Source organism: Pyrgilauda ruficollis, unplaced genomic scaffold (assembly GCF_017590135.1).
Source record: "Pyrgilauda ruficollis isolate IOZ18807 unplaced genomic scaffold, ASM1759013v1 scaffold165, whole genome shotgun sequence".
NCBI classification, from domain to species: domain Eukaryota; kingdom Metazoa; phylum Chordata; class Aves; order Passeriformes; family Passeridae; genus Pyrgilauda; species Pyrgilauda ruficollis.
In genome coordinates, this window is record NW_024515320.1 from 1,820,471 (window position 1) to 1,843,821 (window position 23,351).

General features: G+C 53.1%; 1 protein-coding gene across 1 annotated transcript; it reads left to right on the forward strand.

Annotated features, from left to right (window-relative positions):
• Positions 1 to 501: 501 nt before the first annotated feature.
• VWA5B1 (von Willebrand factor A domain containing 5B1) lies at positions 502 to 21,262 on the forward strand. Its single transcript, XM_041463395.1, has 21 exons — positions 502 to 640; positions 897 to 1,058; positions 1,395 to 1,617; positions 1,792 to 1,934; positions 2,170 to 2,301; positions 2,557 to 2,681; positions 5,638 to 5,814; positions 8,645 to 8,755; positions 9,215 to 9,417; positions 11,186 to 11,300; positions 12,819 to 13,004; positions 13,195 to 13,432; positions 14,439 to 14,626; positions 16,773 to 16,992; positions 17,172 to 17,489; positions 18,112 to 18,249; positions 18,911 to 19,039; positions 19,509 to 19,583; positions 19,946 to 20,015; positions 20,223 to 20,346; positions 20,552 to 21,262. Exons 1-21 carry the CDS (start codon positions 502 to 504, stop codon positions 21,260 to 21,262), a joined length of 3,927 nt encoding a protein of 1,308 aa, XP_041319329.1.
• Positions 21,263 to 23,351: the final 2,089 nt, after the last annotated feature.

Sequence of the window (23,351 nt, forward strand, 5' to 3'; positions counted from 1 at the left end):
TGGGCAAGGGCATGGGAGGGCAGGAGCATGTATGGCTCTGCCTGCCTACTCTTCCTTCCTCAAGAGAAAGGAAAACTCTCATGATCATAGTCTTATCCTGGAGAAAGTTGTTGGTTTGGAGGATAATGAGGAGGAAGAGGGACAGAAAAAGATGTTAACCTGTTCTGCTCAGGCTCCAGCAGTGTGGGAGGTGGGGGCTATGGACCTCCAGGGCTGCCTGTCCCCAGCCAGGGAGATTTCATCTGAGCCTCCTCCCTTGTGCCAATGGGGATTTGTGGCAAGGGTTTGCTCTGTGTCTTCCCATCGGGATCTTGCTCCATCCCCATCACTGCAGTCATCAAACCCAGGTCTCATCCTGTCCCAAGTCACTCATCTTTCTGTCCTCAGGGCTTCAGAATGAGGTGACAGAGCCGTGCAAACATTTTGGGCATTCGGAGCTTCACATCCATTCTCATCTTTCTCTCTCCAGCTCCCCACCATCACCCAGAGACCCCCAGGAAGATGCCAGGGCTGATTAACTGGGCGACCCTCTCCCGGCTGCCCCTCATTGCATCCGAGGTGACATCCTGTGTCAGCGGCTATGCCTTTGGGATGACAGCCCTGCTCACCTACCACAACCCAGATCCCCAGGCTTTGGAAGGCAAGTTTTAAGGAGTGAAGCTTGGCATGGGAACTTTAAAGTGAGGATATGGCAGTGCTGGGTTTCTGTGCGTGCCTTCAACCTTTAGATGCTGGTGGGAAGCACAACCAAATGTATTGTGTCCAAGTCTACAACTTTTTAGGTGTGAAAAATCCCACAAGTGGGATTTTTTTCCCACTTGGGAAGTGCCAAGAAGGACCTGGCTGGTGGGTCCAGGGAAGAGGTGGGTGTTGCTGACTCTCTTCCTGGCTGGCAGGTCTCTTTGTGTACCCCTTGGACGAGGGCACAACTGTCGTGGGCTTCGAGGCAGCCGTGTCACGGCGCACTGTGACAGTGCAGATCAAAGACAAAGCCAAGATGGATGACACCTACTTCAACAGCTGCAGCCTCCCCCCTGGAAGAGCTGGTGATGGAAGTGGTGAGGGGGTTGAGGGTGTTTTAGGGAGAAAAGGAGGGGAAGGGGAGTGGGGAGGTGACAAGGGTGGCTGGCTGGTGTATGCTGCGGCACCCTCCTTTTAGGAGGCTGAGAGGTTGTGGTGCTCATGCCAGAAGTGTCAGTCTTATCCATCTTGGAAAGCACTGCTGCTTCTGGGCAGCCAAAAGAGTGATGCAGAAGCTGGGGCTCTTTAGAGGAGGCTGATGTGTACAGTGGTGGCAGCTTTGGGTGTTTGATCCAGGGCTGGGGGTTGTGGGAGGCCTGGAAAGGAGCATTTTCCATGGTTGCAATACCTGGCATGGTCCAATCTCTGTGCAGGAAGGCTTATGATGGATGAGGACCTGGAGAGGATTGTTTTTGTGGCCAACCTGGGCATGATTCCTCCCCTGGAAAGTGTCTCCATCTTCATCAGCACCTCCTCTGAGCTGCAGACACTCCCCAGCGGGGTGGTGAGGGTCCTTCTGCCAGCTGTGTGTGTCCCCAGGGTCTCCCAGCCCAGCCTGGAGAATGCCAGCAGCTTTTCCAGCCACCAGCTCCAAACGTATGGAAAACCACGGGGTGGGCTCTGTCTGGGATTGATCTTGGGGAATGCAGGGCTGAATGAGCAGGAGCTGCAGGAGGCAGAGTGGCTGCAGGCTTTACCTCTGGCAGACCTGCAATTCCTGGGGAGATGGAACATGTTGACAGGGTTTATTTGGATTTCTCTCACTGGCAGGGACAAGCACCCCTGTGGATTGGGGAGCCCGGAGCAAGGGAGCAGGTTCTGCCTGACTCAGCTGCTGGACAGTGAGGCCACCAACCCCTTTGAGTATGAGTTCAGCTTCCAGCTGGAGATCCGGGGGCCATGTTTGCTGGCAGGTAGGAGCACTGGGGCTGTCCTGCTTCACAAGGCTGATTTATCACCTCCCCAAGGCAATGTCCACACTCCTCCTCCTCAATGTAAATCTGTGTTGGCAACTTGACTGTGCTGGGGTGGATTAACCAGTACAAGGTTGATGCTAACGTGGGTTCCTGTCCTCTACTGCCTTGACATCCCTTCTCCGTGGTGTCCCCCCATCCTCAATCCCTACTGGCACCTTGGTTTCTCTGGCAGGAGTTGAGAGCCCCACACATGAGATCCGAGCAGACGCTGACCCCTCAGCTCGCTCTGCCAAGAGCATTGTGATCACACTGGCCAACAAACACACCTTCGACAGACCCGTGGAGATCCTGATCCATCCAAGTGGTAGGTGGGCTCTGCTACCCCTCTGCTGCTCTTGCCCCTTCCTGGGATCTTCATCTGTAGCTCTGGAGACAGCTGGGTTAGTGCTGGTTTTGCTAATATTGTCATGGTTAGGCTTCCCAGGAGGTAATCCTGGTCCGTCTCAGGGTTTTCTGAGCTCTCCAAGCTCACAGGTTTTCCCAGCCAAGGGTGCCTGCATCTCTGCCAGACCCCAAGTGTAACCACAGCTGTTCTTCACACAATTCTCTGCATTTACAGAGCCCCACGTGCCCCATGTCTTAATGGAAGAGGGTGACATGACCCCTGCGGAGTATGAACGACACCTGAAGGGGAAGAACGATTTCATTAAAGGCACTAAGAAAGACCCCAGTGCCAAGAAAAAGGTGAGAAACACAAGCTGCAGGTGTTAGCTGAGGCTTTCCATGGACTGGAGCTGAGCTAGAAGATGATACCATGTTTCCAGCATCAGATATTACACTGTCCCAATGAGACCTGCAGCATCCTCCCTCAGAGAGGGGCTTGTGTGGAGGAAGAGGGGAAAATTCAGCAGTGCTGCTGATAAATTGAGAGGGGAAGGAGCTCTGAGATGGTTATTGTGTGTATAATTAGTGCTAGTCTAGCATAGCATAATTAGAGAGGTGCATTGTGATAGCATTAAGGGTATTATAATTATTGCAATGACAGAGAATAAAATATTCTTTTAATTGCTCGGTAAATGTTTACTGTTTCTGGGTAGCTGTCAGAGAGAAAGAAGTGATCTTCCTGGGAATAATGAGCTGAACTGAAGACAAGGTAGGAGAGACTTCTCTTTGTTCTGCTGAGCAGCAAAGAAAAAATATCTGTGCTGGGATTTGTGCCTCGTCTTCCAGCAGTTCTGAAGGAATGAGTGACAGCCCAACTCTTTGGTGTGTCTGGGATCAGCGGAGAGGAGCAGACAGCTCAGAGCCCTCTGGATTTCCAGGGTGGGCCTCTTCCCCTAAGGGACAGGTTGTGCTTGTGTGGCCACAGCTGGGGCTGACAGTGTCAGCTCCTGTTTTACACAGCCAGGGCTCTCCTGTGTGTCCAGGGATGCTAATTTCCCCCTAAACTCCTTCTCCACATGTCTGATCCTGGGTCCTTCTTGGCAGACATCCCAGACCTGCTGCAGGGGTGCCTTCCCGTGCTGCTAAGATTTCTCCTTTCACCAGAGACTTGTCAACCTCCTCTCCTCCCTTCCCTTTGCCCTCTGCTCTCTCTGGCAGGGCTGGGACTCCGCGGGCGTCTCCTCTAATTGTGTTCAGTGTGTGGCAGGTGGAACGAGATGAAACTCCCACGCTACGCCTCGGATGGCTCCCTAATTATTTCTGCACATTTAGCATGTCAAATTATCTGAGGGGGGATCATTCTGGAGACATTTCCCTGCAGGAAAGCCACCTGTGCCCCAGGAGGACTGGGAAACAACTGCAGGGAGCAGAGAAAATGCTTGGAATACCTGGGGTAGATGATGGGCTGGAATTGCTGCTGCTCAGAACAGGACACTGGCCACTTCTTGGCTTAAATTAAATTAGTCCAGAAATTTCAGCAGTAAATGATAAGTAATTCTCCTCCCTCCATTTATTATGCAAAAGGCTTGAATGCTGTCAGCTGCAGGTTGGTGGGGATGGATGCACACTAGAATCAACTTTACTCAGCAAAATCTGATTAGTTTACTGTAATTGGATAATGGGTGAAGGAACGGAAGGGAGGTGAGGAGATGTTTTCTTTTCTGGCTGACCTGTAGCAGCTCCTCTGAAGCGTTTACTGAAGATGTGCCTCTAAAATTCCCTCCAGTCAGTGAGAAACCCCCAAATATGGGCTCATCCTGATCACACAGGAAATTTGTGTCATGGATACCCAACAGCATGCCAGGGAGTTCTGTGGATAGGTTCAGGCCCACGATTCAATATTTGTACAGTGGCAGCAAGGAACACTCTAGTCTGGAATGCAATAAACTGGAAAAGTTAAAGAAAATAATGTCATATGGCTGGAAGGAAATGGAAATGGAAAAAGCCCTTTGATTTCTCAGAAGCTGATTAATTTATACCCCATAGCATAGAAGGGAAAGGCAGGAGGATGAGTGGGAGCTTGGCTTATTCCTTGAGTGGGACCTGTCTTTTCACTGGGTCAGAGAAGCTGCGCTCAGGCAGAGGAGCTGAAAGCAGAGCTTGTGTGTGTGTGTGTGTTGAGCCACAGGGAGTTAGTGAGTTTTAGAAAACAAAGGTTGGTCGTCAGCTCGTAGACTGAGGAATGTGACTCATGGCTGGAGAAAACAAGCCCTGTTATCTGGGGTTTACTCCCAGTGAAACCAACAGAGAAAAGCAGCCAGAAAGAGGAGAAAAGAGGCAAACAAAGCCCCTGAGGATCGAGCTGCTGTTGAGGAGTTGTTTCCACACTCAGACCCAGGGATGAAAGGCTGTGGCTGGGCTGATGTGGGGTCCTGGAGCTCCCTCCAAAGCAGCTGAGGCCATGAACCCGTTATTGCTTGATACACACATAACAGCAGATTATAAACCCATCACGAGAGGTTTTTGCCAGTTTTATTTTATCCCATTTGTAATGAATACTTGAAATAGAAGGAGAGAAAATGTGGAGAGCCATTGGAGCTGTTTGCAGTGCAGAGATCATGCAGGTTCCTATCGAGCCATGGCCGGAGCAAATAGTTCAGCTTTCCAAAGCCTTTCAATCCCTACAAAGAAAAGTGATAAAAGAAATGGGCAGAAAAAGCAGCAAACCAGAGGTGGCAGGAATGAATTAGAGTGCTGAATGCAGCATATCAAGGGCTGCATCTCACACTTCATTAGTGAGTGACCATGGAGAAAACCTCTGGTGTGCCTCGGTGGGATGCTATGCTGTGCTAATGAACCAGGTTTTCAGGAAGGATCTAATGAAATGTTTGGAGAATCAGATTTGCAAGGTGCTGGGTAGGGCCAGGTCTTTTGATTTCTTCTCCAGGCTTTTATCTGAGTGTGCAGTTGCTCCCTATAATCCCAGAATGGTTTGGTGGAGAGGACCTTAAAGCTTATCTTGTCCCACCCCTCCCGTGGGCAGGGGCACCTTTCGCTATCCCAGCTTGCTCCAAGCCCTGTCCAGCCTGGCCTTGGACACTTGCAGGGATGGTGAATACTGTGGGTGTGGACAGAACAGACCACCTGGATATTGGCCCACCCTGGTGTTGTCACCTCTGAACAAGCAGATTCTGGCCCACAAAAGGCCATGCACTTGCATTTTGAGCCCTGCTCTGATTCTCCTCAAGTTAAAATGAGGGTGGAGAAATCAATCTCTCAAAATCGACCTCTGGTGCTGTCTCCTGCTTTCTTTCAGACGGAAATCATCAGGAAGAGGCTGAACAAGGACATCCCCCACCACCCTGTCATCATGCTCAACTTCTGCCCTGACTTGAGGACTGTGCAGCCAGGCCTCCGGAAAGCCCAGGGAGAGTTCATCTTCCTGGTGGACCGCAGTAGAAGCATGAGTGGTGTGAACATCAGCCGTGCCAAGGTACCTGCAGGAGGGGAAGCACCTGCCTGTCATCAGGGATGAATGAGAGAGAGCAGTGGGGGTGCTGACAGCATAAGTGTTCATTATCAGGGCATGAGGGTAATTATAGCTGTATTTTAGTCATCTCAACCATGGTGCTTGTTCGATACCTGCAACAAAGGTGACTCTCCCCTGTTCTCTTCTGCTTCTTCCTATCAGCACATACAATGCAAATTTTTTTCTTTCCCTCTCTTGCTGGCGTGCTTTGTGCATCCCTTTTCCAGTTCTCCCTGTCTTCAGGAGGGCTTTGGGTGATGGCTGCCTAGGAGGAAACCTCCGGGGAGCTCCAAGGGGAGCGAGGTGCTGACCATGCATTAGGAGAGATTTTGCTGGTGGGCATCTCTGTGAAATCACAGAAATTATTTAAATATGAGACATCCCTTTTACAAACACAAATGAGCACCAGCAGCCTGGTGGATAGTTATGGGAGTTGTGTCGAGAGCTCTGAATAAAAAATAGCATTGTCAGGATATTTTGTGGGTCTGAGGTTCCCCTGTCAGATGTGGCTCTTACCCAGAGCCAGCCTTGGTGCACTTGGTCTGTTGAACCCCGTGAGGTTCCCACAGACCTGCTCCTGAACTTGTCCATCTTCTAGCACATCTCTTTTCCCATCTGTCTCCAGTTTCCATGGGAACTGCTGAGGAAGGACAGACACCTTCAGCAACAAGGACTGGGATGCTGGGGAGCCTGCAGATGGCTGCGACACATCGCCTGGGATAGGGAGGCTGTTCCCAAGGGGAGCAGGACATCTCTGGGCTTGTACCCCTTCCCCCAGCATCTTTAGGAGTCTGAGAATCTTGCCCCAGAGTGGATTTTTGCATTTCAACTCCCCACATGGCTGGGTTTGGACACCACAGTCTTTGCAGCCTCTGTGGAGGCTGGATTGTCTCTTGGGGATGGGGACCTGCAGGGTCAGAGCCCTTCTCTGATTGGTCCTGAAATGGAAGCCCCATCTCAGGGGGGCTGTAGAAACAAGAAGAAGGCTGTTCCCCTTCAGGAAAAAATATTTTGAGGGAGATCTTGGAGGAGATCCCTCAAGGGAGAAACCCACTGTCCCTATTTTGAGTGTCCTGTCCTTGTTTGTCACTCACAGACACCAGGGACCTCACAGCAGGAGCTGTTCTGAGAGGGTTTGGGTGGGTTTTGGTTGGTGGAACCTTCTGCATCATCCTCAGCTGTCTGGATGCATGGCATGACAGGTCTTGGAGCTGTGCAGCCTCAGGATGCACTCAGGGATGGGGTGAAAGGGCCCGTGTGGAGCAGGAGGGCCCCCGTTCAAAGCAGCTGGAGTGGAAAATTCAGGGATTTAAATTTCCTGCAGCCAGTCCCTTTCCCACCCTGATGCAGCCAGGGAGAAGAGCCAGGCTGTGATGGTGCTTGCTGGCAAAACTGCACTAATAACTGGGAATTGACTTTTCTAGAAGCAAACATCCCTCCTTATTGAGTTGCCATATAGCTATGGAGTGCAACAGGATCAAGATCAATATTTACCATAAGAAGCAATAAATCTTTCTGCTTGCTGAAATAGCAAGCAGGCATCGGTTGCCCATTTTGGGAAGTGCTTTAAGAGAAATATTTGGAAATTTGTATTTTTTTCCCTAGTAATGAGTTCCAAGATGGGATGTCAGCACTGAGATCTGGAAGAGCCAGCATCCCGGGAGCCATCTGGGAGCAGTGGTATAAATATATCCTCGTAGGTTTGAGATAACAGCTTGGATTCAAGTACTCCAGAGCCTGTTAAAGGGCAGCCCTGTTCTTGTACATTATTCCACGGATTTTCAGTGCTCCAGCTCTGTGTTTTTGCTGAGTCTTACAGGCTTTGGGAGCCTGTAAGGAGGAGCATTTGGGATCCCTGCTGGACCCAGACAGGGAGTTTGCTGTGTCCCTCTGTGGTCACTTGGTCTTTGCCACTGGTAGGACAACTCAAAGAGGCTACACTTGCTCGTTTGACCTTGGCAGCTCCTCCAGGGGCTGGCTAGAGGGTTTCTGCTGCCCTCGGCAGACTGGCAGGAGTCTGCCTTGATCAGCATTTAAATAGAACTGAGCTGCTCCTGAACACTTTGCTTTACATTTTGCTTTAAATAAACACTTTGCTTTAAATGGGCCTCCTCTCCTGCCACATAATTGCTCCTACAAGTTCAAGAGCTCCTTAAGCAGCTCTTGCCCAGTTGCTGTGATCACAAGCTCTGTCCTGGACTTGTCCACAATATCACTGTGACAATTCAAGTTGCTCTTGCCTTATGTAAAGCCCAGGAATAGGCACGTTAGATAACCACCTCTGGTAAAGAAAATAGCTTAAATCTGTTGTCTCCCAGTTATTTTAATTGAAGCCAGCTATGAATACAAGAGAATTGGGGATGGGGGAGGCTTTTCCTTTTGTGTAACTTTAAGCTGTTTGTTTATTTTCTGCAAGTTTAGGCATTGAGATGCATTGCGTGTCGCACTTCTCAATTTCACACTCTGCTTCTCACCCACCAGCTCTGTGCTGCAGCACTGTGTTGCCAGCACAAATTGAATCCCTTAAAAACAAACACAAAAAATTGTTCAGTTCTTTGTTGTCTTTTTTTTCCAAAGACTCCCCATTTTCCTCACTGCTTCAGGTCCCAAATATCATCAAGGGACTTTGAAAAGAGCAGGGTCATATGGAGGCATGGGAAAGAAGCAGTTGGTGTGTTGTCAGGTGAAAGTGGGAATAAGATGGGATGGCTCTGGGCAGAGCTTTTACTGGTGAAGTTGGGGCAGCCAGGGAGGATCCAAGTGTCCTGATGTCTGTTTGCATTCCACCCCTCAGGATGCCCTGTTGGTCATTCTCAAGAGCCTGATGCCAGCGTGTCTCTTCAATATCATTGGGTTTGGATCCACCTTCAAGACCCTCTTTCCTGTCAGCCAGGCCTATTGTGAGGTGGGTGAACCCACAGTTCACAGATTCACAGACTGGTTTGTGTGGGCAGGGATCTTACATGCCATGGGCAGGGATACCTTCCACTATCCCTGGGTGCTCCCAGCCCACCAACCTGGCCTTGGACACTTCCAGGGATCCAGGGGCAGCCACAACTTCTCTGGGCAACCTGTGCCAGGGCCTCACCACCCTTACAGTAAATAATTTCCTTATAATACCAAATCTAACCCTGCTCTTTTTCAGCTTAAAGCTATTCCCACTTGTCCTGTCACTCCAGGCCCTTGTCCAAAGTCCTTATCCAGCTCTCTTGGAGTCCCTTTAGGCACTGGAAGGGGTTTTAAGGTCTCTTCAAAACCTTCCCTTCACCAGGATGAGCAGCCTCAACTCCCTCAGCCTCTCCTATGGCTCTCCTTGGTGCTCAGAGGGTGCTGGTGCTGATGATTCCACTGTTCCTTTGGGCAGGAGAGCCTGCTCATTGCCTGCCAGAGCATCAGGAGGATCCGGGCTGATATGGGCAGCATCAACCTCTTATCCCCCCTGAAGTGGCTCATCCGCCAGCCCATCCACAGGGGCCACCCCCGGCTGCTCTTTCTGCTGACAGCCGGGGCCATCAGCAACACCGGGAAGGTTCTGGAGCTGCTGCGGGACCACTCCTGCTCCACCAGGTACAGACTCACCCCTGCAGGGCCAGAAATCTGGCACAGGCTGGCATGTGCCTCCCTTCGAGCACAGCTCCATCTCACAGACGTCCCCACTTCAGAGACAGAGGCAGGAGAGATTGCTGCTATGAGCCATGGGAGAACCTCAAAGGCTTTGGAACGAATCCCAGAAGTTCAGATGCTTTTTAAACAATCAAAAGCAGGATAATTGAGCTGACAACTTCACAGCTCTCGGCTGATGCTTCCTGCTAGGAGAGATTGACACGCCAACAATCTTCCTTGCTTTTTTTTTTATTTTTTTTTAAAGCACATCTGGGGCTGGCCCCAGCTGCTTCCAGGCTGGGGCTGTGCAGAATTGAATATGCTGAAAGGCAGCAATGTAAAAAGCAGCTAATTTGTGCACAAGCTCCCAGCCTGGCTCCCCAGCCCTGATCACAGGCTGTTCTGGTTTCTCCTCTGCCTCTTTAAGGGGCACAAAACATGAGAAAAAAATGTAAGAAATCCTGATTCCTCTTCCATCTCTCAGACTTTGGAGTTATCAGGGAAGCTGCTCTGTGGGTTTGTAACGGCACAGAGGTCTGATTGTTTCCCAGTGTAGAGGGCATCCCACCCTCCCACCCCTCACTCTTGCAGAGCTGGAGGGGAGGGTTAGAAGCAATCAGAGCTAGAGCATGGTCTCGGGTGACCCTGGAAGGGAGAGTCCTGGGCATGCCCATCTTAAAAGAAGATCAGAACCTTATTTAGGAGGGGTGTGAGGCTGGCCTAGGATTTGCAGGCAGCTGAGGATTAAAACCCTCCAAGAGAAAAGCCCCTTGTGCAGATGCAGTTTGCTGCTGAAGGGGCTTTCTTTCTCAGCAAACCACTGCCCTGCCCAAATGCCATATCCCACCCATTTCCATCCTCCTGGCTTCCTGGCACATCCATCCCCACATAGCACTGCCTTCCCTGCCTGGGCTCCAGCTCGACTTCCAGCCTTCAGCCCAAACCAAATCCGGATTCACAGACCTGGGAGTGGGTGGCAGAGCAGCCTCACCTGGCTTGATCATCCTTCCCTGAGAAAATGTTTATTTTCATTGCAAGCGGAGATAATTACTGGATATTTGGTGCTATTGACCACAGCTAGCAGGGAAAAGAGCTGAACTGAGAGCAAAGCAGCTTGTTTGTGTTTGCAGTGGAGGGGAAGGCTTGAGGTCCTGCTGGGAACCCCTGAGTGTCACTGCTGAAGGCTGGTCTTTGGGGAAGGGTTTTGGGGTCCGCTGAGATGAGGGGGCTGACAGTTTATTGAACCCCAGAATGGTTTGGATTGGAAGGGACCTTAAAGCCCATTTCATTCCAGCCCCTGCGATGGGCAGGGACCCCTTCCACAGCCCAGAGTGCTCCAAACCCCCTCCAGCCTGGCCTTGGACACTTCCGGGGATCCAGGGGCAGCCACAGCTTCCCTGGGCACCCTGTGCCAGGGCCACCCTCACAGGGAAGAATTTCTTCCCAATATCCAGTCTACCCCTGCCCTTTTTCAGCTTAAAGCTATTCCCCCTTGTCCTGTCACTCCATGACCATGTCCAGAGTCCATGTCTCCAGCACTCTTGGAGCCCCTTTGGGCACTGGGAGGTTCTCAACCTTCCTGCCACATAGCTAAAAGAGGGGCTGTTTTATTCTGTTGGACATAGCAGTGGGATAAAGCCAGAGGGAGTTTCTGCCTGAGGGAGTGTGTGAGCTACATGGGGCTGGTGGGTGGCTTTTCCTTTGGATCCTGATTTTCCCTGTCCCTTTGCAGGTGCTACAGCTTCGGCGTCGGGCCAAACGCCTGCAGGAGGCTGGTCCGGGGTCTGGCTGCCGTGTCCAGGGGCGTCTCCGAGTTCCTGGAGGAGGATGAGAGGCTGCAGCCCAAGGTACAGCCCCCACTCCCCGGGGGCCACCCCGTGGGGCTGTAAGGATGCTCTGGTTCAGCGAGGGGGAGGCCACGGCTCCCGGGGGGTTCATTCCCCATCCTGGCCCTGCCTTCCAAACCCCCGCTGGCAGCAGGTGGGCGAGCGGGAGGGGGTGAAAGAGCAGCTCCGTGTCCGGCCGCCCTCAGAGGGAGCAGAGGGTGTGTTTGTGTCCGCCTGGGCTGGGGGGCCGCGACAGCCGCGATGCTGCAGCTCTGCCTTCAAAGGCAGCTCTGCCTCAGCTCCGGCGAGGGCAGTGAGACCGGCATCAAAGCAGCCAATTAGTTTTGAAGTCGGGCTCAGCCCTGGCGTTGCTTAGGCGAGGAGGACTCGGGGTTGGAGCGAGAGGAATGCATTGTGATGGCTTTGCTTATTAAGCTGACTTTAAAGCCTCTCCATTCCCTCTCTCCCCATGAAGAGTAAAACTGTGTGCTTGAAATCTGGCAGAGATGGCTCTGTCCCCTGGTGACTGCAGAGCCCAGCCTGTCACCTGCTGCTTGACTGAACCCAGAGAGAATTGGGTCTTTAGCTCCTAAATATCTCCAAAAAGCCAGCTCCTACCTTCTTGATCTCTCAAGGAGGAGTTCGGCAGCTCCACCCTCTGCAGGAGCCTGGAGCACACAAAAACCTCTCTAAGACAGAATAGCATCAACATTTCTGATGTAAATTAAAAGCAAAGACAGTGAAGAGAGAGGTGTTTAATAAGAGCTATTAATAAGAGCTTTGCAGGCTGTGCAGCTCGGTGCCTTCAGCAGTCTGAGGCGTCAATTAATGGTCTTATAAAACACAGCCTGGTGTGTCTTCCCAAGCCTGTGAAAAAGCAGGGAACAATAGGGAATATTTGAGCTGTTCTGTCTCTAAATCTGGTGTTCAGTTCCCTTGGTGTGCAGGGAAGCTCATGTAGATGGCTCCATGGGAGATTTGTCCACGAGGTATTCACCAATATTGGTCTTCTCCATTTGTGTAACTGACAGAGCATTGCTGATCTCTGGCAGTGGCTTGTGCCAGCAATGAGCTGTTCCAAAAATATCAGTGTGTGAGTGCTGGGGCTGGGGCTCAGACCAGTGAAGGCTGACAGCATTTCCTGGGTGCTAGAGGGGAGTAGAGGATGCTGCCTCACATCAGAGAAAGACCCCTCAGGCCAATAGCTCCCTCCTTGCTCTGGGCTGGCAGCGTGTGTGAGATCAGCCCTGTGCTCCATCGCTATCTGCTCGTGGTAAAAAATCACGGAATCATGGAGTCATTTAGGTTGGAAAAGACCAACCATTAACCCAGCTCTGTCAGGTATAACTGTGCCAAGGAGATGGAAGTGCTGGGTGGACATCAGAGTAGACTAAGAGGAAGCAGACTGTCAGGAGAGGGTAGGAATCACCTGATGGGATTGTTTGAGAGAATGTTCCCCTTCCCTGCAGCATATGGCATGTGTACCATGGCTCCCACTGTGTCCAGCTGGTGTTGAACCTCTCCCCCTGCCCTTTGCAGATGATCAGGTCACTGAAGAAGGCCATGGCACCGGTCCTGAGCGATGTGTCCGTGGAGTGGGTCTTTCCTGAGAGCACCGAGGTCTTGGTGTCCCCTGTCAGCAGCAGCTGCCTGTTCCCTGGTGACCGCCTGGTCAGCTATGGTGTCATCTGCGACACCTCCCCGTACCTCTCCAACCCCAAATCTGTGAGTCTGTGGGGCTGTCCCAGGAGTGGGGGCTGTTGGGGTGTATTCAAGAGTCTTGGCTCTGTGCCTGGTCAGGGAGTGTCTCCTGCTTCCCAGCTGTGTCCTTAAGGGAGGTGATGGGTGGGATTTGGGGGGCAGTAGTAGCTGAGGATGCTGGTGCAGTCTGTCTCAGCTGGGAGGCAGTGGACAGACATGGTGGTGGGACTTGTTCCCTCTCTGTGCTTCCCCCCAGGACAAGAGGCGGCAGTACAGCACGATGCATTCCCAGGAGTCGGGCAGCTCTGTTTTCTTTCACTCCCAGGAGGAGGGAGCAGGCTTGGAAAGCTGGAACCACTCCAGAGACTCGGAGGGGTCCTGCCCCGCCGAGCGCTCCCCCGACCACCTGGGCGTGGCCAGAGATCCTGGGGGAGAGTCGGACACGGACACGGGTCAGATTTTCCTCCGTACATGCGGGGGGGGGGGGGCGGGGGTGGGCTTTTCCCCCGGGGGGGGGGGGGGGGGGGGGGGGGGTGTGATGCCCCTGTCTCTCTAATCAAGCTCCTGTCACTGCTCCCCCCATTTTTTTGCCTGATTTACACATGTCTTCAGCTGCAAAGAGCTGGAGGAGTTTGCAGGAGAGATGACAGATCTCCTGAGGCTTGAGCAAGTCTGTTTGGTTTGGATGTTTTATCCAAACCTGTCAGGAAATCAAGGGAAGCCCTGGTGAGCCGTGTTCCCTGGAGATTTTCAAAGCAGCTTTAGCTTTGGCCACATAATTATTTACAAGCTTCCCAAGCGGTGTGAGGAGGAGTGGAGTGAACGAATAGATAGCTCTGCTAGACCATCCCTGTACCTGCAAAACAGCTTCCCAGTCAGGAGAGGGGGACAAGGGATCCAAAGCCTTCTCCCCAGGGTGTCACTCCTCCCCACCACAGCCTGGCTGGGTGTTTGTTTCAGCAGCATGTGGCATAAAGCAGCTGGTTGCACCCTGGAGCTGGGGAAACCTCTGTTACTCATGGGATGTTCTTCCCTTTTATTCCAAGAGGATCTGTACTGTGCATCCCCTCAAACTTGTCAAAAGCAATGAGAAATCATGTCTTTCCAAGGCAAATTTTAGTCTTGCTCTGACAGGAGCATGTCTGCACTAATTAAATTTCATTAGTAAACCCTTTCTCTTCTCCAGGGAGGTTTGGGGAAATGCAGTCAGGCTTTTTTTGGCTGAAAACTCCTCAGACAAAACCTTCCCGACCTGCTCTCTTGACATCCCCAGGAATTTTGTGTTTCTATTTCCTTCTGTGGTTTCGTTGTTCTGCTTAAAACTTTGCAGGGCTGAGTGTGGCCCCCTGAGCTTTGGCAGGACCTTGGCGAGGGCTCCCTGCCTCCCACTGTGAGCCAGGGGGTGGTGCTGGCTGATCCCACTGTGGACTGGAGCTGATCCTCTCTCCCACCGTTCAGGAATGGATGTGAAGGCTCTGTCCAGGAGGCGGGCGTACAGCACCACCCAAATCTCCGAGCACGAGCCTCGCAGGAAGGTGCCCACAGCCAGCGATCCTGGCACAGCCCTGGTGAAAAACCCCCTGCGGAAAACCCACCTGCAGGACCTGCAACAGCTCAGCCCCGAGCCCTGGCAGGTGGATTTCCAGGTAGGTGATCCCCCGAGAGGCTTTGCCTGCAGGTGGAACCAGCAAGGAGAAGGAGGAAAATATCAGGTGGATAAGAGCCTGAAGGAAAGGGCCTGACTCACACTGGCCCTAAAATATTATTATAGGTATAGATAATAGATACAGCTCTCAGCACATCCCAAACACTGGGGAAATGAGCCAAGCAGGGAGCAGAGTGCCATCCTGATATCCCATAGCAGTCCCTCCCCATGGGAACATGCTTTTCCCCTGCTCCCCTTCCCCTTAGCAGCCTGTGCTTCACCTTGCTGCTCTTCTGGTCCTTCTTACCTCCCTACAATTTAGGATTCAAACTTGCCCATGGCTGTGGCACTTCTGTGCCTGGCAGGGAAAAGGAATTCAGTGCCAAAGCAGGTTCCCAGCTGGATCCATTGCCTTACACAGCACTGGGATGAGATGTGAACCTGTGTGATGATACATCTGCTGAACAGGGTTTTGTCACCTATCTGCAGCAGGTGGAATTTGGGCAGATTTTTCAGCTGATCTTTGGGAAGGATAGGGATAGTTTTCTCTCATCCTTGGCATTGCTGGGATGCTCTGCTCTGCAATCAGCATCTGCAGAGCTGGGAGGACCAGCAGCACTTGTGTTCCCATGGAAACTCTGAGTAGGATGTCGTGGACTTTCATTTCCCCTCGGCTGTGGGTTAGAGATCACTGGGTGAGGGCTGGAAGGGGAGGTGAGGGGGCAAAGGGGAAAGCAGGGCCAGGGCTCCAGAGGGAGGGATGAGACCTACTGCCCTCAGCAGTGAGGGTGGTGAACAGCATCAGTGACCACGAACAAGCAGGTTTTAGGGATACTGGCAACATTCCCTGTATTGGGAAGGTCCCCAGAGCATCTCCTGCCTTCGGTGTGCAAGCAGGGGTGGAACTGACTCCCTTCTGGGGGGCAGTAAATGGTTAACAGTATGCAGCCTGCTCTTAATTAAATGCAGCCTGGTTTTGCTATCCCTCCTGCTGCCAGGGCTCCCAGCAGCTCTCCCAGCTCCCAGTCCTGCTGCCAGGGCTTGACATTTTCAGGGGTGTGAAGCTGAGCCCTCAGCTCATCTCCACGCTTGCCATGCTGGGAAGGAAAGGTCAGCACCAGCCACAGGCAGCTTAAACTCCCAGCTCCATTCCCAGCTGGCTTCCTCTGGCTGGGAGGAGAGCCCGGGCAGGAGAAGGAGCAGGTTTGGAACAGAAAGGGTCTGGCAGGATGTGTCAATATTAGCTTGGTAAATCATGCCTGGAGCCACCTGGCTCCCAGTTTTGCTGGTGGTGTCATAGAACAACAAAATTTAAGTGGTGGTGATGGAGGTCATATATGTCTGTCACTCAGAGAAAGTATCCTTCCATCCACCACTTTCTACCACCTCTGTTTCTTGCTGGTGATGTCCTAGGAATATAGAGTCTGTCTGTTTTAGATGGATCTTCCCACAGCCCTGGGGAAAGGGATGAAACCCAGACCTTGCAGAGGGGAGCATCTCTGTGGAATGTGGCACCAGAGGTGCTGGAGTGGGGGATTCATATCTCCTAAAAGTGGAGAAACAGTCTTAAAAAAAAAAAAAGAAGAAAAAAAAAGATAAAAAGATAAAAATTCCTTTCTCCCATCCCCTGCACCTCTCTCCTTTCGTTACTAAGCAACTGGTCCTTGATCTTTCTGTCTCTCTTCTTTTCTTTGGTTCCCAAGTGAAGTCATTAAAATGTCTGGAGGGATGAAACTCATATTTCACCTTCTGTATGTCTGGGGAAGGAGCCTGTGGGGCCAGGGTCCCTTGGGGACACCCCAAGATCTGGTGGAAAGCTTTGTCTGGGCACAGATCTCAGCCAGGGATGGGCAGAGGGAAGGACCCGTGTGGTTGCATCCCTCATAGGGGTCGGGCAGGGAGCAGACAGGATCAGAGGGCACAGAGCAGGTCCATGCATGGAGCAGACGGGATCAGAGGGCACAGAGCAGGTCCATGCATGGAGCAGACGGGATCAGAAGGCACAGAGCAGGTCCATGCATGGAGCAGACGGGATCAGAGGGCACAGAGCAGGTCCATGCATGGAGCAGACGGGATCAGAAGGCACAGAGCAGGTCTGTGCCATTGTCTGCAGCCGGCTCCAGCCCTAACATCTGCTCTGTTCACAGCCCCTCCCGGCCATCCCACATGCCTCTGCCACCAGGATCCGTGGCACGGGCGCCTGGCGCCCCGCCCTGCTCCGGCACAGCTGTGTGTCCTTCTGCCACGATGCCACCCCCCCGGCACTGCCGGACGGGCTGCAGGAAGTCCCGGCAAGGGGCTTGGAAGCACTTGGGGCCATCAGGAACCTGCACTCCTCATCGGACAGCCGGAGCCCCGGGGATCTGGGTAAGTGGGAGAGGGGAGGCATGGCCAGCCTCACCTGTCCGTGCCGGGCTCTGGTGGCATTGCATCATGCTCCATGCCACCGTGTGAAAACTGGGAAGGATTAATTACGGTTTTGTAGTGCCAGTGGGGAATTCAGCTCCCAGGAGGTGATTAATGATCCATCTCTCCCCTCTCTGCAGAGTCTGCCCAGCATCCATCCCTCACCTTTGAGACAGAGACCTCCTCTGACTGGGAGCCCCAGGACCTGGATGTTGGCGCTGCCTGTGGCTCCCCAGGCTCCCCCAGGACCCTCTGCAAGGCAGTGGTGAAGGGGCTGAGGAACAATGAGCCTGTGCAGTGGGAAGTCACGTTTGATATCCACCCTCTGTTCCGGGAGCGGGAGAGCCAGGAGGATGGTGACACAGACCTGTGGAGTGAGACCTTCCACCACCTGGCAGCCAAGTCACTCATCCAGGACTTGGAGCAGCTCGCCGAGAGGGAGTGTGAAATCGAGCATGGTAATGCACAGCTGGCTGCAGGCAGACCCTGCCCGGCCTCAGGAGGGCTTTCCAGCAGTCTCAGCAGCCTCTGGAGTGAAAACAAAAGCTGCTGGTGGTGAAATATTAGGGAATGTCTCACACAACTCCCAAATAACAGCCCCCTTCAGCTGCCTTGTGCTCTTCTGCTTCTCCAGCCTTGCAGCACATGATCATTCCTGAGCTCATGTTCCTTCCCACTCCTCAGAATCAGGGTTGGACTTGATGGTCCTTGAGGGTCCCTTCTAACTCAGTATGTTCCATGATTCTGTGATCCCTCTGCTTCATGCATGAGGTAACATGGTGATTTTTAAGGAGTTGGTCCCTTGGAGCTCGGAAGTGGCATCCAGCTCCAGCAGCAGCCACACATCACTGCCCTAGGCCACACATGGCCGTGGGCCATGTCAACCCTGTCCTCCATGTGCATCTGGGCTTGTAAAATAAGAGCAGCAGTAGCAGTAGGCAGAGTTTAGAGAGATAAAGTGATACAGCCCCTGCTGGGCAAGGATCCCCAAGCATGGAGGTGGGTCTGGGAGCTGGGTGTGAGGGGTGGGGGAGCCCTTGGGGCCCGTGGACTCTGACCCCACTGTCCCTCCCGTGGCAGGGTCTGGGCGGCGGTTCCAGCTCAGCGCGGTCCACACCAGCAAGGCCTGTAACATCATCAGCAAGTACACGGCCTTCGTGCCCGTGGACCTGAGCACCAGCTCCTACCTGCCCACCCTGGTCCAGTACACCCTCACAGGTAATGTGGGGCTGGCACAGGGGTGGAACCTTGTCTTGGCAGGGAAGGTGTCACTGGGAAACTTCTCACAGGGCAAACCCTGTGAACCTGCAGCACAATTTGGCACCAGACCCATACCCAAGGCTGTGGCCAAGCTCTTGGTGGCACAAACTTTTTCCCATGGCCAGGGAAAAGGTCTTCTCTGAGGTCTGGATACCCAGAGATGACCAGAGAATCACACAATGTTTTGGGTTGCAAGAGACCTTAATGCTCATCCTATTCCACCCCCTGCCACCATCTCCACTGTCCCAGGCTGTTCCAAGCCCCATCCAGCCTGGCCTTGGACACTTCCATGGAGGGACCAGCCACAGCTTCTCTGGGCAACCTGTGCCAGGGCCTCACCACCCTCATATCAAAGAATTTCTTTCCAATAGCCCATCTAAGCCTACTCTCTTTGAGTTTGAAGCCATTCCTCCTTGTCCTGTCACTCCAGTTACTGACCAAGCTCATTCTGTGGTTTCATTGCCACTGTGCATGTGCCAGTCTCTCTCTAACTCTGGCCATTCTCTTCTCTTCTCTTCTCTTCTCTTCTCTTCTCTTCTCTTCTCTTCTCTTCTCTTCTCTTCTCTTCTCTTCTCTTCTCTTCTCTTCTCTTCTCTTTCTTCTCTTCTCTTCTCCCAAGGGGCAACATCCAAGCAAGGCAACCAGAGGAAACAGAAGAGTTCAGGAAGCAGAAGGCATCGTGGCTGTTCCCCTGGACGTCCTCAGTCAGCATGGGGCCAGAATGGAGACTACAGATTTAACAGCAGGAGTAAGATTGCCTGAGGTTTTATCTCCTTCCTGGTGTTAGAGATCTCAGTGGTTTGGGACTCCTTCTCTGGTCTTTTTAAATTCTGCCTTCCCCTTTGCATACAGTGCTCACCAGAAACGTGTCAGGCTGGGGCTCATCTCCTTGAATGGTGAGGAAGCTTCAATTTCCCCCAAAGCCCTGAAATGGCAGGTGGTGCTGCTGACAACGCTCGGGAGTTAATTGGCAGCCATACCATGGGTAACACGAAGGATGAAACGAGTGTAATTAGAGGCAGGGGGGATGTGAGACACTCACTTGTCACCAAATCCTCCACTAATGAAGACGAGTTGAATTGGACCTTGTCTGGCACTGTCAGAGCCAGAGCTGAGTTAACAGAGCCCCAGAGAGGCTCATTAACCCCATCGTGCCGTGGGAGGGAAGGTGCTGGTTTTGGCTGGGTGCTGTTGCTGATGTAGTTCCTCGGTTGCAGATGCTGAGGAGAGCAGCCCCTCACCCTCCAGCACCCCGTCCTTGTCTGCCTGGGAGCGCTGCCGTGTCCCTGAAGGTAGGGGAAGAGCTGCTGGCACTTGGTGCAGCTCCATTAAGTCCGTGGTTTGGGCTTCTGCTGAGTTTTGGGGAATTTTATAAAAATTTATGACCTAAAACTAGGCTTGTGAGCACAGGGCCTGACTCATTCTGAGGTGCAAAGGATGGAACCTGATGTAGTTTTTGGTATAAATCTCCCCCAGGTTAATTTTTAAGAGGTATTGGATTTTTTATTATCCTTATAGGAAAAATGAGGCAAGGGGAGAGGAAGAGTTTTGCCAAAGATTCAGCAGCCAAACAAGCCCATGTCCAAGGCCTTGACTCTGCTCTCTTTCGCTCCCCTGTAGCACCTTGTAACCCCAGCACTGTGTTTCTCCCCAGGGCCTCTCCACAGCCTGTCTGCTTCCTCTGCACAAGCCCAAAAATCCATTGAAAGGCTCTTTGCTGCCAGGTATGAGCCAGCTCTACCTTCTTCTGACCTCAGCAGGTGCCTTTCACCTGTGTGGGTGTGATGTGAACACAAGCCAGGGGGAGAGGAGGGACCCCCAAGGATAGCAGCTGGGGCTAAGCGTGGTGCCAGTGCCTGGGGAGCAGGGATGATTTGGAGGGGAGGGTGGGTGTCAGGATGAGCACAGAGGACACTGACACCTTTTCACAGGCTGACCCTCAATAAAACCATGCTGCTGGTTCGAGCTGCCAAAGGCTTCATGAGTAAATCTCCAAGCAGAGGGAGCAAAGCCGGCTCTGAGGGTGACAGTGAGAGCATGGACTACCTTCCCCTGGTGAGCAGCTCCTCCCTGGGTCTTGTTGGGGTTGTGTGATCACTGCAGGGGAGCAGAGGAGGATCCCCCCAAATCTTCCTCCTGCTGTCTCTGACAACCACGTCCAGTGACCTGCTCAGAGATGGACAGCTGTTTCATCCATACATGCACTTTTTCCAAAGTGGTTGGTGCCAGAGCTTCCCTTTGTGCCTGCCTTCCCTTGCAGGTGTCCCTGCAGCTGGCCTGCGGTGCCTTCCTTCTGAATTCAGCCTTCTGCGACGCTGTCAACATCCCCATGGAGAAGCTGAAGTGGACATCGCCCTTCGCCTGCCACCGCCTGTCCCTCAGCCCCTCCAGCTCCTACAGCACCAAGAGGAGCAGTCCCTCCTCGGAGCACAAAATCCTGAACTGCACCCAGCAGCTGCTGGTCCCCCGTGGGCAGGGGAAGGGCCCCACCCCTGGAGACCTGGCTGGGGGAGCAGTGCCGGAGGACAAGGGCCGCCTTCGGCACCTGTCGGGCAGCGCGGCCGAGAGCATCTGCAGAGCCCTGAAAGCCGAGAAGGAGCCGTCCCCCCCGGCCATCACCATCCGCAGCTTCTCCTCCCCTGCCGGCAGCGGCCGGGGCTGGGACACCGACGGCTCCGAGCTCCAGGCTTTGCTCTTGGACGCGGAGCTGCAGCAGCAGACAGAGCCCGAGGGGATGCTGTGGGCCACGGCGGTGGCCCTGGCCTGGCTGGAGCACAGCTCGGCTGCCTACTTCATCGAGTGGGAGCTGGTGGCTGCCAAAGCCAGCCTGTGGCTGAGCGGGCAGGACTTCCCGGAGGGATCCAGCCTGGCCACGGTGAAAGCTGCAGCCCAGCAGCTCTTTGTGCTGCTCCGTCACTGGGATGAGAACCTGGAGTTCAACCTGCTGTGCTACAACCCAGGCAGTGTGTAAGAGGAGGAGGAGGGAGGCTTGTGCAGATTAGTGAGGGCACAGGGGCAGGGATCTATCCTTAAGGAAATGCCTCCAAGGAGCTCAACTCCTCTGCTGCAGGGATGTGTGTGTTTATTAGAGCAAACCCTGCAAACAGAGCAGCCTGGGCAAAGTCCTGCACTCAGCAGTCAGGATTTTGCCCTGGAAGGGAACCTACCACTGCCTGCAGTAGATGCTTTTTATTTTCAACTAGATCAGCAATTCCAGCTACAGCAGTTCCCTGTGATTCTGGTTTCTTCTGGTCCAAGCCCAGTTTCCAGGGCAGATCTTGTGGCCTGCTCCACTTTCCCTGTCCTTGCTTAGATACCTCTTCCCAGCTCTGAATCACTGCCAAGCCCCCACTGCAGCCCCTCAGCCCTGAATCCCTGCTTTCTTGGTGCTCCTACCTGGCTCCTGCCATCTCAGATGACTTTCAGAGAAGGCAAAGGTCTGACAACATGCTCATCTCGTGGATAAAAGGGAATCTGGGCTGGGAATGAGCATGTGAAGAGCAGGCCCGCTGTCACAGCCAGGAGGATCGAGCCCAGCCACGCACAAACAAGCCAGGCCAGCTGGGGGCTGGGACCAAACCCCATCACATCCACACAGTGCTGGGCTCCTCCAGGCTCTCTGCAATCCCAGCAGGAGTTTGTGAGATCCCTTGCAGCCAATGTGTGCCTTTGGAGCTTCACAGGCAGAGCCAGGGTGCCCGAGATTGAAGGATCAAGTGCCTACGGAGGGAGTTGTGTGCCACTGTCTCCAGAGTGGCTGCAATGCCCGTGGAGCCCATCTGGAACCCACTGCCTTTTGCTCCCTCCTTTGGCATGTAGCAGCCTTGCCTGTCCCAGCAGGCTTCTGTCTTGTGTCTGTGTGTCTGGGGGTGACACAGGAGGGAAACCAGTGCTGGGGACCGTGAGCACCCCTCTGGTCTCTGCTCTGGTATCACCTCTCCAAGGTCCCCAGGACCATGAGCACCCCTCTGGTCTCTGCTCTCAGTGTGGCCTCTCCGGGGTCCCCAGGATTATCCTTCTGGTTTCTGCTCTGGTTTCACCTCTCTCGGGTCTCCAGGAGCTTCCCTCTGGTCTCTGCTCTCAGTGTCAGCTCTCTGGGTTCCCCAGAACCTCGAGCACCCCTCCAGAGTCTGCTTTGATGTCACCTCTCTGAGGTCCCCAGTGTGGCAATGCTCAGTGGTGCTGCAGGTTTGCTGGCCGGGTGCCTGGGCACAGTCGTGTTCTCTGTTGTTGCAGAAGTGTTGTTCTCCCAGTAAATCACAGCCTGCTCTACTTGCCAGTGTGGGTTCTTTGTTTTGCGGTCCTGGGTTCCTGGTGGGTTTCTCTGGGGCCACCCCAGAGAAGCACTGTGGTTGGAGCACTATGTGGCTGTTCAGTAAAATACCCCCCAAAAAACCCCGTGATGATTTAGTGTGCGAGTTTAGGTCTGGGTTTCAGAGGGGATAAGGAGCTTCCTTCCAGTTTTGGGGAGCTGTGTTTTGCAAACCCTGGATTGCACAGCATTTGGTAAACTGATGCATCCAGGATTTTAAAACCCAGGGGAAATTGGGTTTGATTATTCTCTGAGGAGCAGATGGAGCTGAGAAATCTGCTGTCTTTCTTTGCATAGTTTAACCTGTCACCTTGGTCAGTGCAAGGAAGCAGAAATCCTGCCTTCATCCCACACCATCCTTAATTGGTGTTGTGACACAGGAATTGATAAAGCACCCATTGTGTTTTCCAACTCAATGCAGGACATAGGAGCTCTGCCATCCCTTATGTTCCCCTTGGCAAGCATGGACCCCCTCTGATGACCTCCTGCTTTTGGTGACCTCTGTATCTATACATATATCACAAAAAATAGGCACTTCTAGCCCAGTTTCCCCCCTCTGGACTCCATCTCCAGGGATGGAGCAGATCTCCCAAGAAGGGGGTTGGTGTCTCCAGCCTCAGCATCTCCAGAGGCCCCCAGAGCACCCTCTTGGCATCCAAGGGGATTTTCACCCCAGTAAGTATTTTCCTTAAAGAAGGGCACTCTGGTGCTGTTGCCGGGGTGACCGTATGTGCCTTATTAAGAGAAA

Excerpts from the sequence above, each read along its gene's own strand:
- VWA5B1 (XM_041463395.1), top strand. The coding sequence starts at position 502 with ATGCCAGGGCTGATTAACTGGGCGACCCTCTCCCGGCTGCCCCTCATT. Across the intron at positions 2,682-5,637 it reads ACCCCAGTGCCAAGAAAAAG|ACGGAAATCATCAGGAAGAG; the intron begins GTGAGAAACACA and ends GCTTTCTTTCAG. Across the intron at positions 14,627-16,772 it reads CCTGGCAGGTGGATTTCCAG|CCCCTCCCGGCCATCCCACA; the intron begins GTAGGTGATCCC and ends CTCTGTTCACAG.